Source organism: Desmodus rotundus, chromosome 11 (genome assembly GCF_022682495.2).
Source record: "Desmodus rotundus isolate HL8 chromosome 11, HLdesRot8A.1, whole genome shotgun sequence".
NCBI classification, from domain to species: Eukaryota; Metazoa; Chordata; class Mammalia; order Chiroptera; family Phyllostomidae; genus Desmodus; species Desmodus rotundus.
In genome coordinates this window covers 45,788,143-45,802,359 of record NC_071397.1, presented here as the reverse complement: position 1 = coordinate 45,802,359, position 14,217 = coordinate 45,788,143, and the positions used below count along the sequence as shown (strand labels likewise).

The 14,217-nt window shown below is 42.9% G+C and overlaps 1 protein-coding gene and 2 pseudogenes across 7 annotated transcripts in view; 1 reads left to right on the top strand and 2 right to left on the bottom strand.

Moving 5' to 3' along the window:
• Positions 1-9,045, bottom strand: part of CASP8AP2 (caspase 8 associated protein 2) — a 28,256-nt gene extending 19,211 nt beyond the window's left edge. For 3 of the 7 annotated variants that reach the window (XM_045188588.3, XM_071219613.1, XM_045188589.2), the window contains exons 1-2: positions 8,813-9,040; positions 3,082-3,164 (exon numbers count right to left, since the gene is read on the bottom strand). In XM_045188588.3, the coding sequence (XP_045044523.2) occupies positions 3,082-3,164; positions 8,813-9,036 (307 nt within the window). In that variant the 5' untranslated portion in view covers positions 9,037-9,040. Of the gene's footprint in view, positions 1-3,081; positions 3,165-8,812 lie in introns of all 7 variants that reach the window. The other 4 variants (XM_024551722.4, XM_071219614.1, XM_024551720.4 and 1 more) reach the window with 3 other exon arrangements.
• Positions 9,046-10,690: 1,645 nt separating this feature from the next.
• On the top strand, positions 10,691-12,010 carry LOC112297200 (large ribosomal subunit protein eL29 pseudogene; annotated as a pseudogene).
• A 506-nt stretch (positions 12,011-12,516) lies between these two features.
• Positions 12,517-13,294, bottom strand: LOC112297314 (large ribosomal subunit protein uL30-like; annotated as a pseudogene).
• Positions 13,295-14,217: the final 923 nt, after the last annotated feature.

The following is a 14,217-nucleotide window of genomic DNA, read 5'->3' as shown; positions in this document are numbered from 1 at the left end:
CAAATAAATAAACACAATTATGAAAATGCTATAGAAATTGAATTTTACATGAAATCCTGTTATGTTATGTGGTAAAAAGTAAAATGCAAAGTAATGTATACAGGAACTTGTGAGACAGTAATATGTAAAAATAAAAATACCTATTTCCAGCAAATGAGATTAACAATGCAGTTTTGTCCTTCAAAATAATAAGAGTTGCAAATACAGTAAAAGTTAACCATTTGTGAATCTACATAAAAAGTAAAGGTGTTCATTATATTTACACTTTTAATTTTTCTGTTGGCTTAAAATATTTGAAAGAAAAACATCATAAAAGCAGCATAGTAATTTGAAACTACATCAGCAAAAATAATTAAGCAACACCAAAAAACAAATTAATACTACCCAGAGTGGTTATGCTGACTATATTTTGTGTGAATCCTTCCATATCTATGAATATTAACTTTTAAAAATATGTTTTAAAATATGTCTAGAATTCTACTAGACATGTTTTACAACATTCTTTTCATTCTATAGCATAGTAATCGTAATCCTAGTCAATAAATATACATTTATAATATCAAAAAATTTAATGAGGTTGTCATAGTATAATCACAATTAAGACAAAAAAACTAGTAAATGTTACATCGTGATATGAAAGTTTACATTCCACAGGTACTTAAAATATTTCTATTTTATGAGCTGATTTTATTACCAGGTCTTGGTTATCTTTCATAGTAGTTGTTAATTCATTATATTTAAGAGGTCTGAGTCCTAGCCAGGTAGTTCAGTTGGTTAGAGGATCATCCTGATAGCCAAGGTTGTGGGTTTGATGCCCAATCAGGGCACCTATAAGATTCAATCAGAGAACCAAGATGGCGGCGTAGGTAGACACACTGCACCTCCCTGCACAACCAGACGGCAAGGAAGTCCGACACCAAGGAAACAAAAAATAAACATTCATCCAGACCGGTAGGAGGGGCAGAGACAGGCAGCCGGGGCAGAGAGGACTCATGTTGCCATGGCGGGACTGAGACTGGCAGAGTGTGGGACGAACAGGGCAGACAGTCTGACCACTAGCAGACCCTGCGGCCCCACATTAGCGCAGATAAACCGAGAGGGCCGGACTCAAGAGTGGTGGAGAACGGGGCAGGCAGAGCGGTGGGTAGTACCCCCCGGCCCCACACTCACGCACAGATAAACCAGGACGAACGGTGGGGAGCGAATCCCCGCACAACCCAGGGCTTTAGCTTGGGGAAATAAAGCCTCAAACCTCTGATTGAAAGCGCCCGTGGGGGTTGGGGCGGCAGCAGGAGAGACTCCCAGCCTCACAGGAGAGGTCGTTGGAGAGACCCAGGGGGGCCTGGAGTGTGCACTAGCCCACCCACTTGGGAACCTGCACCAGAGGGGCCCAGTTTGATTGTGGGTATCAGAGTGAAAGACTGGGATCCGGCAAAGTGGAGCGGGCACCATTGCTCCCTCTCAGCCCCTCCCCTATGTACAGCATCACAGCGCAGCGACCAAGCGTAACCCCGACCCGGGGAACACCTAAGGCTCCGCCCCTTAAAGTAACAGACGTGCCAAGACCAAAAAAAAAAGGCCCAAATGACAGAACACTTCAAAGCTCCAGAAAAAATACAACTAAGCGAGGAAGAGATAGCCAACCTATCAGATGCACAGTTCAAAACACTGGTTATCAAGACGCTCACAGACTTGGTTGAATCTGTTCGAAAACCAGATGAAAAAATGAAGCCTATGCTAAGAGAAACAAAGGAAAATGTACAGGGAACCAATAGTGATGCGAAGGAAACTGGGACTCAAATCCATGGTGTGGACCAGAAGGAAGAAAGAAACAACCAACCAGAAAGAATGAAGAAACAAGAATTCAGAAAAATGAGGAGAGGCTTAGGAACCTCCAGGACATCTTGAAACGTTCCAACATCTGAATTATAGGGGTGCCAGAAGGAGAAGAGGAAGAACAAAAAATTGAAAACTTATTTGAACAAATAATGAAGGAGCACTTCCCCAGTCTGGCAAAGGAAATAGACTTCCAGGAAGTCCAGGAAGCTCAGAGAGTGCCAAAGAAGCTGGACCCAAGGAGGAACACAACAAGGCACATCATCATTACATTACCCAAGATGAAACAGAAGGAGAGAATCTTAGAAGCAGCAAGAGAAAGGAGACAGTTACCTACAAAGGACTTCCCATGAGACTGTCAGCTGATTTCTCCAAAGAGACTTTACAGGCAAGAAGGGGCTGGCAAGAAGTATTCCAAGTCATGAAAGGCAAGGGCCTACATCCAAGATTACTGTATCCAGCAAAGCTAACATTTAGAATGAAAGGGCAGTAAACTGCTTCTCAGATAAGGTCAAGTTAAAGGAGTTCATCATCACCAAGCCCTTATTATATGGAATGTTAAAGGGAGTTACCTAAGAAAAAGAAGACAAAAAATATGAACAGTAAAAATGACAGCAAACTCACAGTTATTAACGACCACACCTAAAACAAAAACAAGAGCAAACTAGGCAAACAACTAGAACAGGAACAGAACCATAGAGATGGAGATCACATGGAGGGTTGTCAATAGGGGAGTGGGAGGGGGAGAGGGGGGGAAAGGTACAGAGAATAAGTAGAATAGATGATAGGTGGAAAATAGACAGGGGGAGGGTAAGAATAGTGTAGGAAATGTAGAAGCCAAAGAACTTATAAGTATGACCCATGGACATGAACTATAGGGGGGAATGTGGGAGGGAGGGGAGGGCCGGATGGAGTGGAGTAAGGGGTGGAATGGGACAACTGTGATAGCATAATCAATAAATATATTTAAAAAAAGATTCAATCAATGAGGGCATAAATAAGCTGAACAACAAATCAATGTTTCTCCTTTTCTCTCTAAAATTAATAATTTTTTTTTTAAACAAGAGGCTTGAAAGCATATAACAAAAAGGTTCACATTTACTGGGCACTTCCTATTTGCTGGGCACTTCATTGTGTTAATTCATTTATCTGTGAGGAGAAAAAGTTGGTAATGACTGTTTTCAATAAGAGTAAGTAAATGATTTTGTAATTAAATTTAGAAAGACAATGAAAATGAGCTCTTACCAGAGAAGACATCAAATAAACTTGTTCCATCACCATTGTCATCATCTGCTGCCATGGTCCTATTTCCTTTTGATAGTTGCCATCTAAAATATTAAACATAAAGATTTTCTACTGTTAAAAATCAATCTCACAATTCAAAGAATAAACCTAGCTTTAAGTTAAAAAGTAACTGCCAGCCTTAACGGGTGTGGCTTAGTTGTTTGGGTGTTGTCCTGCAAAGCTAAAAGTTTGCTGGTTGGTTTCCCAGTCAGGGCAGATGCTGGGGTTGTGGGTTCGGTTCCCCAGGCCCCAGTCAGGATGCAATGAGGGGCAACTGACCAATCGATCAATGTTTCTCTCACACTTTGATGTTTCTCTCCCTCTTTTTCCCTCCCTCCTCTCTCTAAAAATAAATAGAAATACTTCAAAAAAATTTTAAAGCAGGTTTCAAATTTGGACACACTGAATGAGTTCACTCTCATGCTCACTTCAGCAACACACATACTAAAATATTGGAATGAATGAGTTCACTATCATTACAAAAAAAAGCCTAACATTTTCCAAAAGCTAAAACTATAAAACAAAAATATTAATCTTGATAATATGGCTAAGCCATGTCACAAGGTAAATACTAATTTTTAAAAAATAGACCAAAATACAAACTAATGTTTATACTAAAATAAGCCAGCTATCATACCAAACAAGTACAACTATACGATGAATTTTGTGAGTCCTCTTAGCAAATCATCAAACCTGGGGGTAGTCTTGGGGATACCAGACATACGTTTTCACCAATAAGATAGTACAACAGGCAAAAAGCAAAGCATTTGATACTGTACTAGGTTGGTAAAAGTGTGGGAAAACAAATGTTCTCATACATCACTCAAGTGTATCCTGATACAAGCTCTATGGAGGCACTTTGATAATAGCTACCAAGTTTTTAAATGCAAATACTCTTTGACCCAACCATTTCATATCTAGTAATTTCTTTGACAGATATACAAGCACACAGTTACAAAAATGTTTTGTACAAAAATATTTTTTAATTTTATTTATTTTTTTAGAGAGAGGGGAAGGAAGGGAGAAAGAGAGAAACAATGATGTAAGAGAGAAACATTGATCCAAGAGAGAAATGTGGATCGGCTGCCTCTCGCACTTGCCCCCACCAGGACTGAACCCTAATCTAGGCGTGTGCCCTGACCGAAAATTGAACACTGGTGGCCTTTCACTTTGCAGGGTGACGCCCAACCGAGAGCCGCACCAGTGAGTACTGTACAGAAATATTTAATGAAATGCTGTTTGCAATGGCAAGAGTGAAAGCAACATAAGAATCCAAAACAGTAAAAAACAAACAAAAAAATCTGACTTATCTGACATTAACGAACATCTAAAATTCTTCATTATGCCACTTAAATTTGACGGATGTTGCCTATGATTAATGAACTGTGCTTACTTGAGGTCATTAAGGGTAACTGTGCCTATACACTTCTGCTCCCACCAATTGAGATATACACTCACCAATAGCCAGGTACATTTGTTAAACAAAGGTCATAGATCTACCACAAGAGATACAATTTATGTTATTCCTTTAAAAAAAAACTGAGGTATATACTGGTTTTTTTTCATTCCCTACATTCCCCATTCCAGTTTGATATGCTTATTTCTCACTTAAATTATTATAATAGTCTCCTAGCTAGTTTCCATACTACCATTATCTTTTTCCTCTTACCATTTTCCACACTGAAGCGAAAATTAATCCTGTTTTTGTCTAGCCTGTGTTTCACTCCCAGGTCAGAAACCTTCAAAAGCTACCCAAAACAACATTAGCAAGTTAAGCTTTCCTGGCACAGAACCCAAAACCTTTTCCAGAAATATTTATCACTACTTTTCTCACACTGCTCCCCTTACCTACCTCATTCAGCTACACAATTGATTCTGTACCACTACAGCACAGAACAGCACTGTTCCTATAATGCAAGTCTGCACATACATTATTGAGAAATAGAGAAGTGATGTCCGTATAATACAGAAATTATGTTGGTTCAGACAGGGTTCTTCCCAGGATGTTAAAACCTGAAGGAATCTAGTCCTTTATATGATGGTACCCTTCTCTAGATGCCCAACACTCCCTTATCACAGGATAACAACAGACTTTGTCTTGCAAGGGCTTAAGCATGGTTTTTCCTCAATCTTTTTTCAGGGGGAGAGAGGGTAAGGGACCCCAAACACAAGGCAATGAGCCAGAATCATTCCATGTGCCATCACAATATTTCACATAAAATCTGCAACTTCTTCCATACCCACAACATTTAATGTTTGTGTCCCTCTTTTCTTGTCTCCACAAATCCACCACCTCGATCCTTCTTCATTCTACCTTCCATTACGCTATTTTCAGAGTTAGGTTGGGGCTTCAGGTCAAGATGGTGGTGTAGGTAAAGATGGTATTCACCTCCTCCCACAACCACATCAAAATTACAACTAAACTACAGAACAAACATCAGTCAGAACCACCTGAATCTAGCAGAATGGAAGTCCTACAAGTAAGGATATAAAGAAGCCGCCACATTGAGACTGGTAGAAGAAGTGGAGAAGGAACAGGTAAGTCCCACACCAACATGTGGCAGACAAAATTTGGGAGGGATATCTCAGCTGGAGAGGTTTCCCCTCAGGAGCAAGGAGTCCCAGCCTCACACCAGGCTCCCCTGTCCTAGGTTCTGTGCTAGGAAGAGAAGTCTCCATAACTTCCGGCTGTAAAATCCAGTGAGGATTGAGGCTGAGGGAGATGCAGGGCTTATGGAGTCCCAGGCAGTTCCTCTTAAAAGGGCCCACACACAGACTTACTTGGACTCACTAGCTCAGAACTCCAGCCCTGGGGCAGCAGCTCAAAGGCACCAGGGACACATAGGGAGGAACTGAACCATCTGGCATCAGAGTAAGAGCTGCAGAGGTACCTTTCTCCCAGACAGAAGTGCTAGCAGAGGCCACTGTTCCTTTCCTGGGCCCTCCCCCAGAGAGCCTGCCGGTGGGTGCCATATCTGGGTCTCTATCAACCTGGCTCACACAGTTAGTCCTGCCCTGGTGATTCCCTGAGATGTCCCCCACCCAACTTTGTGTGCCCACCCAAGCTGTTTCCAGTGACTTTTCCATATGCATGGACTGTCTTGACTTATGCTTCAGACTGTCCTAAAATCTCACAAACAAGCATTATCTCGCCAGGCCCCAGCACTAGTGGCAGCCAACCTTGATTCATAGCTTGGCCTCTCCTGGATACCTCCAAGCCCAGCACAAGTAGCAGCCACCTACAGATCACTTTGTAGCTCCTGCTGGGTGGTCCCAGGCAGAGTACAGGAGGCATCTGACCTTGGCTTGCATATCCTGGGAGGCCCCAGAGCCAGCATACCTGCTGGACAGCTTCAACCCCACTGAAGTCAGTCCTGCTCCATGGGATGGGCCTCTGCACAGCTGATCCTCCACAATGGTTGTGGCCAGTCCTTGCAGCCAATCAAGCAAGGGGTGAATCCCTCCCACTGATGTGCCAACAGCAATCAAGACTCAACTACAACAGGAGAGGGTATGCAGCCCACACAGGGTGACAGGGAGGAAGGGTGCACCTGGAACGTCTAGCATGGGGAGGCTGCGCCACTGGACCCTCCCTACAAGACACCTATACATTAGGCCACACTACCAAGCCCAGGGGACACAGCAACTGTACTTAATATATAGAAACAAACACAGGGAGGCTGCAAAATAAGGAGACAAAGAAACATGTCCCAAGTGAAGGAACAGAACAAAACTCCAGAAAAAGAACTAAAAAAAAAAAAAAGGAGACAAGTAGCCTACTAGATGCAGAGTTCAAAACACTGGTTAAAAGGATGTTCAATGAACTTAGGGGAAGAGTAGATGAACTTAGAACTTACAACAGCATAAAATAGGACACGGAAACCAGAAAGAACAACCAGTCAGAAATAAAGGATTACACTAACTGAAATGAAAAATAATTTACAGGGAATCAACAGTAGAGTAGATGAAGCTGAGAATCCAATCAGCTTATGATTACATTTTTTTGTGGTATTCATGGAGAAATGTCCATCTCACCCACTGGACTGTAAGTTCCATAGAGACCAGGACAGACTCTGTTTCACTCTGTTCTATTCACCACTGCATCCCCAGCTCTCAGCACAGGGCCTGGCAGGTTGGCAGTAATAACAATAATAAAAAAAAAACAGTCGAATTAGTGAAATTCCCAATTTATTAAAAGACAACTCTGAGGTTCCTAACTTTGATAACAAAGTATTCATACTCTTAACTGAAAACTGAGAACCAAAGAAGATGTTGAACTATCTGTAGGACATACAGGTTAAAATGACTCATACACAGCTGGAAACTACAGGATATAGTAGAGAAGACAAGACATAGCAGTTGAGATTACTTTGTTGGAATCACAAAGGCCGATGACTGTCCTAGAAAGAAAGGGTGGAAAAGAGGAAGGAGGATTATGTATCAGATCTCCAGGGAAGAGGAAGAGGGGCTTTTGCACACTTGCTCTCACCTTCCTCCAATTGAGGATCTCAACATACAATGAGAATTGCTACTGATAGGAATGTTATACCTATGAAAATTGCAGAAGCAACATCTTAAATACTGAGAAACATGATGAAAGAAAAGAGTTGGAGGCTCAATATTTTGAGAAACAATTCCAGTAAATTCAGATGTGAAAGTGAAGCAGATGAGAGAAGGATCACCTAGAGTTTTGTGATACGTGTTAAAGAGTCTAAAGGAAGTTTTCTTAAAAAAAAAAAAAAATTTGAGGGAATGAAATAAACATTTGTAGAGAGAAAATGAAAAAAGCCAGAGGGGGAGAGTGTATTTTTAGGCTCATGGGAAAGGCTAAATCTAACACAGCAAGATCCCTGAAGAATATATAAGAGGAAAATGGCAACAAACACTACATATACTGAACACTGTGTGCCCGACGCTGATCTAAATATTCTAAATACATTATTAAATTACTTTAAATCCTCCACAAGTCCTTTGATATATATTTTAATATTCCTTTAATATTCTTTTTCCCTTTATACAGATTAGTAAACAGATACAGATGATTAAGAAACATACCCAAAAGTCAAACACCTGGTAAGTGGCAAATCTGGGACTGGATCCTAGCTCTGTCTGCAAAACCAGATGACAAATTCAAAAATAATCATTAAAGAGCATAATTGTTCTTTCAAATGGAGACACCTACTTGTAAAACGGCAAGAAACGCTATTAGATAACTGTAGTAGGAAAGGAGGGAATTCGTGCCCTAAATGTCTCTGTCCCCTTCCAAGGACGCGCCGAGTGAGATGGGGAAGGGGCCTTGAGAGGTGAAAGGTTTGGAGCTGGCTGTAAAGAGTGGAAAAGGCCAGAGAAGAACCTAGTAAAGACCAGGGAAGAATCAGAGCCAACTTGATCTCTGAAGCACAGGAGACCAAGAAACTTCTCTGGGCCAAAGCAGTCTCGGAAACAACCAGCATCAATGATACCTTACATTTAAGAAAACCCATTCCTCCAACGAATCCCTTTCAGAAAGCCTTCTAAGAGCACCTTTCAAGACGAGACTCTTTTGAGGGGATTGGGGGAGGGGCGGAAAGTGCGGACCAAAGAGCAATTCCTACGTGCGCTCGCCCCCAGCTCCGCCTGGACGCTCTCCGTGGACCAAATAGACCGAGTACGAGCCAAGACCCAGAACCGAGGGCGACGGGAACCCGACTACCTGCGGGCCCCGAGCATCAGGCGCGCCCAGCCCTCACCGACTCCGCTGCTCTCTTCCACTCTCTGGCTCCCCGGACGCCGCCCGCCTCCATTCGAGGCACTACCTCGCCATGCAGCTTCTTCCTCAGCAGCCCCGTAGGAACCAGACTCCGGCTGCAACTTACGCACCCTGCCAGCTCTGAGATAGCCCGGAATCCTTTCGGCACAGCGAGGTCTCCCTGGCATCTCTGCCAATGCCAGAGCGCAACCAGGACGCGGAGGCGGGACTGAGCGCTCCTGGCCAATCAGACTAGACGCAAAGCACGTCCCGGCGCAGACAACTAGTTCCCGCCTTCGGCAGAGGGAAAAAAAAAAACCCCACGGTTGGCGCCAAACTCCAGTAGCCTTCGGTGTAAGCCTATGGGAAAGGGGCGGGGCCTGAGAGGGCGGGGAAGGAAACAGAGTGAAGCTTCACTGAGGAACAGGTGGGACCTCAACTAAGGTAGGGGCGGGGTCCGGGGAAAACCCTTCATGAAAGGGAAAGTAAGGTCTGAGAAGGCCTTGTGTTTTATTTAGTCCTTCATTCCATAAATTCAATTGAGTGTCCACCACGTGCTAAACCGAGTACTGGACGCTGGCTCGATAAAGATGAATTAGCACTGTTCCTTGCCCTCGGACACTGTGCTGGGTCAGAGGCAAACAACTTAGCCCAAGGTGTTGGGAGTTTTGAGGAGGGGATACCCGTCCAGTGGCGGGGGTGGGGTTAGGGATGGAGAAGAGGAGAGCTTTTTAGAGGGCAGAACACCTGAATAATCTGATGGAACCTGCAGGAACCAGAGGTGCCCGTAGGGTCCAGCCTCCGGAGGCGGAGCCTGCGCTGTTGGCAGGAGAGGAAGTAACAAAGGCAACTTTCTCTGCGATTTCATCTAGGGATCTTGATCTTGATCCCTAGCCATTTCCTTTAATTTGTTCATTTTTACAACTTGCAATTTTCATATCAACATAACATATTTATGTTTTTAATCAATTTGTTTATTTTTGGAGAGAGGGGAAGGGAGGGAGAAACAGGGAGAGAAACATCCATCCGTTGCCTCCCGCAAGCCCCCAACAGAAACCGGGCCCGCAACCCACGAATGTGGTCTGACAGAGAATGGAACAGGCAACCTTTCCATTTGCAGGAAGACGCCCACCAGCTGATCCACACCAGGGCATTTTGCCTAAAATTTTTATTTATTGATTTTAGGGAGAGTGGGGAAGGGGGAGAGAGAGAGAGACATTGATTTGCTGTTCCACTTATTTTTTTAATTATTTATTTATTTTATTTTTAGACAGTGGGGAAGGGAGGGAGAAGAGAGGGAGAGAAGCCTCTCAAGCACCCCACCACTGGGGACCTGGCGGGCAGCCCAGGCATGTGCCCCGACTGGGAATGGAAACAGCCAACTTTTGGTTCACAGACTGGTTCTCAGTCCACTGAGCCACACCAGCCAGGGCCCACTTATTATTTTACACATACTTTTTAAAAATTTTATTTTATGTCCCAATTTTTCCCCATTGCTTTCCACCGCCACACTCGACCCCCACACCCCCTGCCTCAGTCTATCTCCACCCTGTGGTCCATGTCCATGGGTCATTTATACATGTTCCTTGAGTAGATCCTTTCCTTTCTTTCCCCCTTTCTCTCCCTTCCCCCTCCCCTCTGGTCCACTTATTTTTGCATTCATTCATTGCTTCTGGTATGTGCCCTGGCCGAGGATTGAACCCAAAACCTTGGTGTATCTGGAGGATGCTCTAACTAAATGAGCTACCCTCGCAAGGCTCAACTTAGTACATATTTATAAATTTTTCAAAAAGTTCTCTCCTGGGCCCAGGCACTTTGAGAGTGGTGGGCTTGGGTGCAGAGATGGCCAAGTCCAAGAACCACACCACAGACACCCAGTCCCCCAAATAGCACAGAAACGGCATCAAGAAACCCCAATCACAAAGATACAAATCTCTCAAGGGGGTAGACCCCAAGTTCCTGAGGAATATGTGCTTTGCCAAGAAGCACAACAAGAAGAACCTGAAGGAGATGCAGGCCAACAATGTCAAGGCCATGGGCGCACATGATGAGGCTATCAAGTCCCTGGTCAAGCCCAAGGAGGTCAAGCCCAAGATCCCAAAGGGGGGCAGCCGCAAGCTCAGCCTTCTTGCTTACATTGCTCACCCCCAGCTCGTGCCCGCATCGCCAAGGGTCTCCTGCTCTGCTGGCCAAAGGCCAAGGCCAAGGCCCAAACCAAGCCCCAGGCTACAGATGCAGCCACAGCTCAGGCTCCAGCTCAAGCTCGGTCTAAGGCTCCCAAAGGTTCCCTGGCCCCTGCAAAGGCTCCATACTACAGGCCTCTGTCTACCGTTGTAAGGACAGAAGGACTGGTGTGCCCCTGGGGTTGGGGTCCTCCTGTGGTATTTGCACAAACAAACCTGAGGCAGGGTTTCTCCATCAAAAAAATAAATTTTTTTTGAAAAGCCCCCCATTAGGGAGAATATGTTTTGGGAGAACACTGGCTTGCTAGATTATCCCCCAATCAGTTTAGCTTCTAAAAAATTAGACACTTAGGTGTTCCAGGTAATGGAGACTGGGAAAGAGTAAAGGGTTGCAATCACAAGGCATTCATTGTTGCTGGAGCAGAAAGGCTAGAGAGGGATGCAGGAGTCAGATCTTGAAAGGCCATGTATATGTCACAGAGCTTGGAACTTACCTGTAAGTGATGAGGCATAGGGACCACTGAAGGATTTTAAGCTTGAGGTTGTCATGATCTGATTTGCACTATTAAGATCCTTTGGCCTTGGGAAGGAGGCTTCTGAAATGCTCTTATAGTGACCCAGGCTACAGAAAATGAGGATCTCAATGAGATGGTAGATAAGAAAGGGCATAGATTTTAGAATATTTGGGAGATAAAATTGGCAAAACTTAGCAATTGATTGAATGTTGGCTTTCAGCATAGCACTCATCCAAAAAATGTATATTGAGAGCATAGCGTATGTACTACAGAAATAAGTAAAGGTTTCTCCAAAAATTATCTTCAGGAAAAGAGTGACCTTATTATTGAAGTCATTACAAAATCTCTCATTTTACTGGTATACTCTTAAATACTTCACATTGTGGATGAAAAAGGGGCCTCATACTAAGTCTGACAAGCTCATGGGAGACCTACATGGCTGCCTTATGAACTCAGAGACCTAAAGTAACTACATAGGATGGTCTAAAATTAAAACTTTCTAACTAAAAGCAGTTCATAGCAGGTAGTCATGTCCTAGGCCAGTATTTTTCCCTAACAAAGGTCAATCTCCTTAACCAAGCCTGTCTGTTGTCTTTTTGCATCTAAGATGGCATACTTGATAACATACCTTTGGAATATCAAAGTAGTTTTCTTTTTTTTTCTACCCCCCACCCCTCAAAACACAACCACTGCCCCAGAGCAAAGACCACAAATCCCCTTATTGTTAATATCATCATGTTAATTGTTAACTATTTTGTACCCACAAAAGTGATATATTAGGGAGGTGGGGGAGGGAAGGAAAGTGGAGGGAAATCTCTGGGATTGGATAAAAAGGAAAATAAATAGACATATAATTCCTGTACTGTTCTGTGAATCAGAAATGTCAACATGAAGCCATGATTTTTTTCAATTTGAAAACAGCCACTGTTTAATAATTTATCAGATTACAAAAATAACCATGGTAGATTCCTTAGCTCATTCTTCTAATAAGCCTGTTGATCTGGTCTTGCCTGTGGCCAGCATCTCTACCTTCAACAAAATGGGTAGTTTTTTTTTGTTTTCATTTCACGTGGTGCTGAAATGAAAAAGCTAATTTGAAGAAGTGAAATGAGAAGAAGGTAATTTGATGGACCACAGGTAGTTTTTGCTTCTTTGAAGTGTTTTCCAACTGTGGAGATCTCCTGAACCAGATCCTCCATACAGATCATGCCATTTTAATCAAGAGATCGAGTGACAATGTATTTGCCTGTCAGGGCAATTTGCTTTTTGTTGATTTTGCTACAACCACACTTGTAGATCAATTCATTCAATGATTTCAGGTTTGGTTACCCCCTTGCCATATATGGTTCCACAGTCCTCAGTCTTGTTGAGCTTAACAAAGATACCATTGAAGATCTGGCAAAAGTGAAAAAGCTACAGCACCTTTTGGAACTTTGGGCTCACACCATTAATACTTATGATCCTGACAACAAATGACAGTTTGAGTTCCGCAGGTACATAGAAGTTGCCAGCTTTTCTTACCACACTAGTCATTTGAATCTCAGTTCTATACATTTGCCTATATTCTTTGCGATAGTGCTTAGCTTTTTTTTTTTTTTTTTATGGTTAAGTCACCTTCTTGCCTTTCCAGGCATCCTTTGGACAAACGTCCTTTTCATGCACTTGATCTTTAACTCTGTGAAATTCCTTCACTTTTTCTTAAGGGCTTCTGGCACAGCAGGAACCTTCTTCTCTTCTGCACCTTCCATGGTTCCAGCCAGAAAAGAGGCTGAACTCATGATTTAAAAAAATACATATTTCTTATTTGTTCCTTAAAGGGTCTGGAAGCAAAAAACACCCCAGTAACAATACATCACCAACACACCTAAGACCCAGATCATGATTTCTAAATACATGTTTCCCACTAAAAGGGAGATCACCTATTGGGACTCCCCCTTGTGTCAACAGGTCAATCCCTAAGGACAGAGAGCAGGATTTAGAAGGGGGAGTATATCTAAAGAAGCAAGTGTAAGATATTCAGTATTCTGAATGTAGGTACTAGTGGATAGTGTTAACATTTCCTGTGATAAGTTTTTTTTAAATGTTTATTAAAATAATTTAGATGAAAGTGCTCTGGAAAATTCTGTTAGAAATCTCAAAGAGTACATATAGTTGTGATGGATAAAGATGGAAGTTGAAAGCTCTTTGCTACTCATCCATTGAGAAGTGGAGTCTAATTTATAACTCCTTGAATTTGGGCTGGCTTTAGTGACTTGCTTGACTATAGAATGCAAGGTGGGAGATGTTCTTGGACTTCCAAGACTAGAAAATAAAAACCTTTGCAGTTCTATATAGGCTTCATGGGCCTCCCCCTCTCTTTTTTTGTGTATCTCTCTGCCCCAAGATACCATGTAGGCATTCCAACTTTCTGTTTACGGTTTCAGCTGAGCCAAGCCTTCAACTTATTACTGCCAAGACACCAGACATCTTGAACCATTACAACCAGCCCACCCCCTAAATGACCTCATGGAGCAGAATAATTGCCAGCTGAGCACTGCTCAAATTTCAGACCCCACAAATTGTAAAATACTATAAAATAGTTGGTGTTTGCAGTCATTATGTCTTAATTCATTCTTCTGGTCAAGATGGCAGTATAGGTAAACAAGGCTTGCCTCCTTGCACAACCACATCA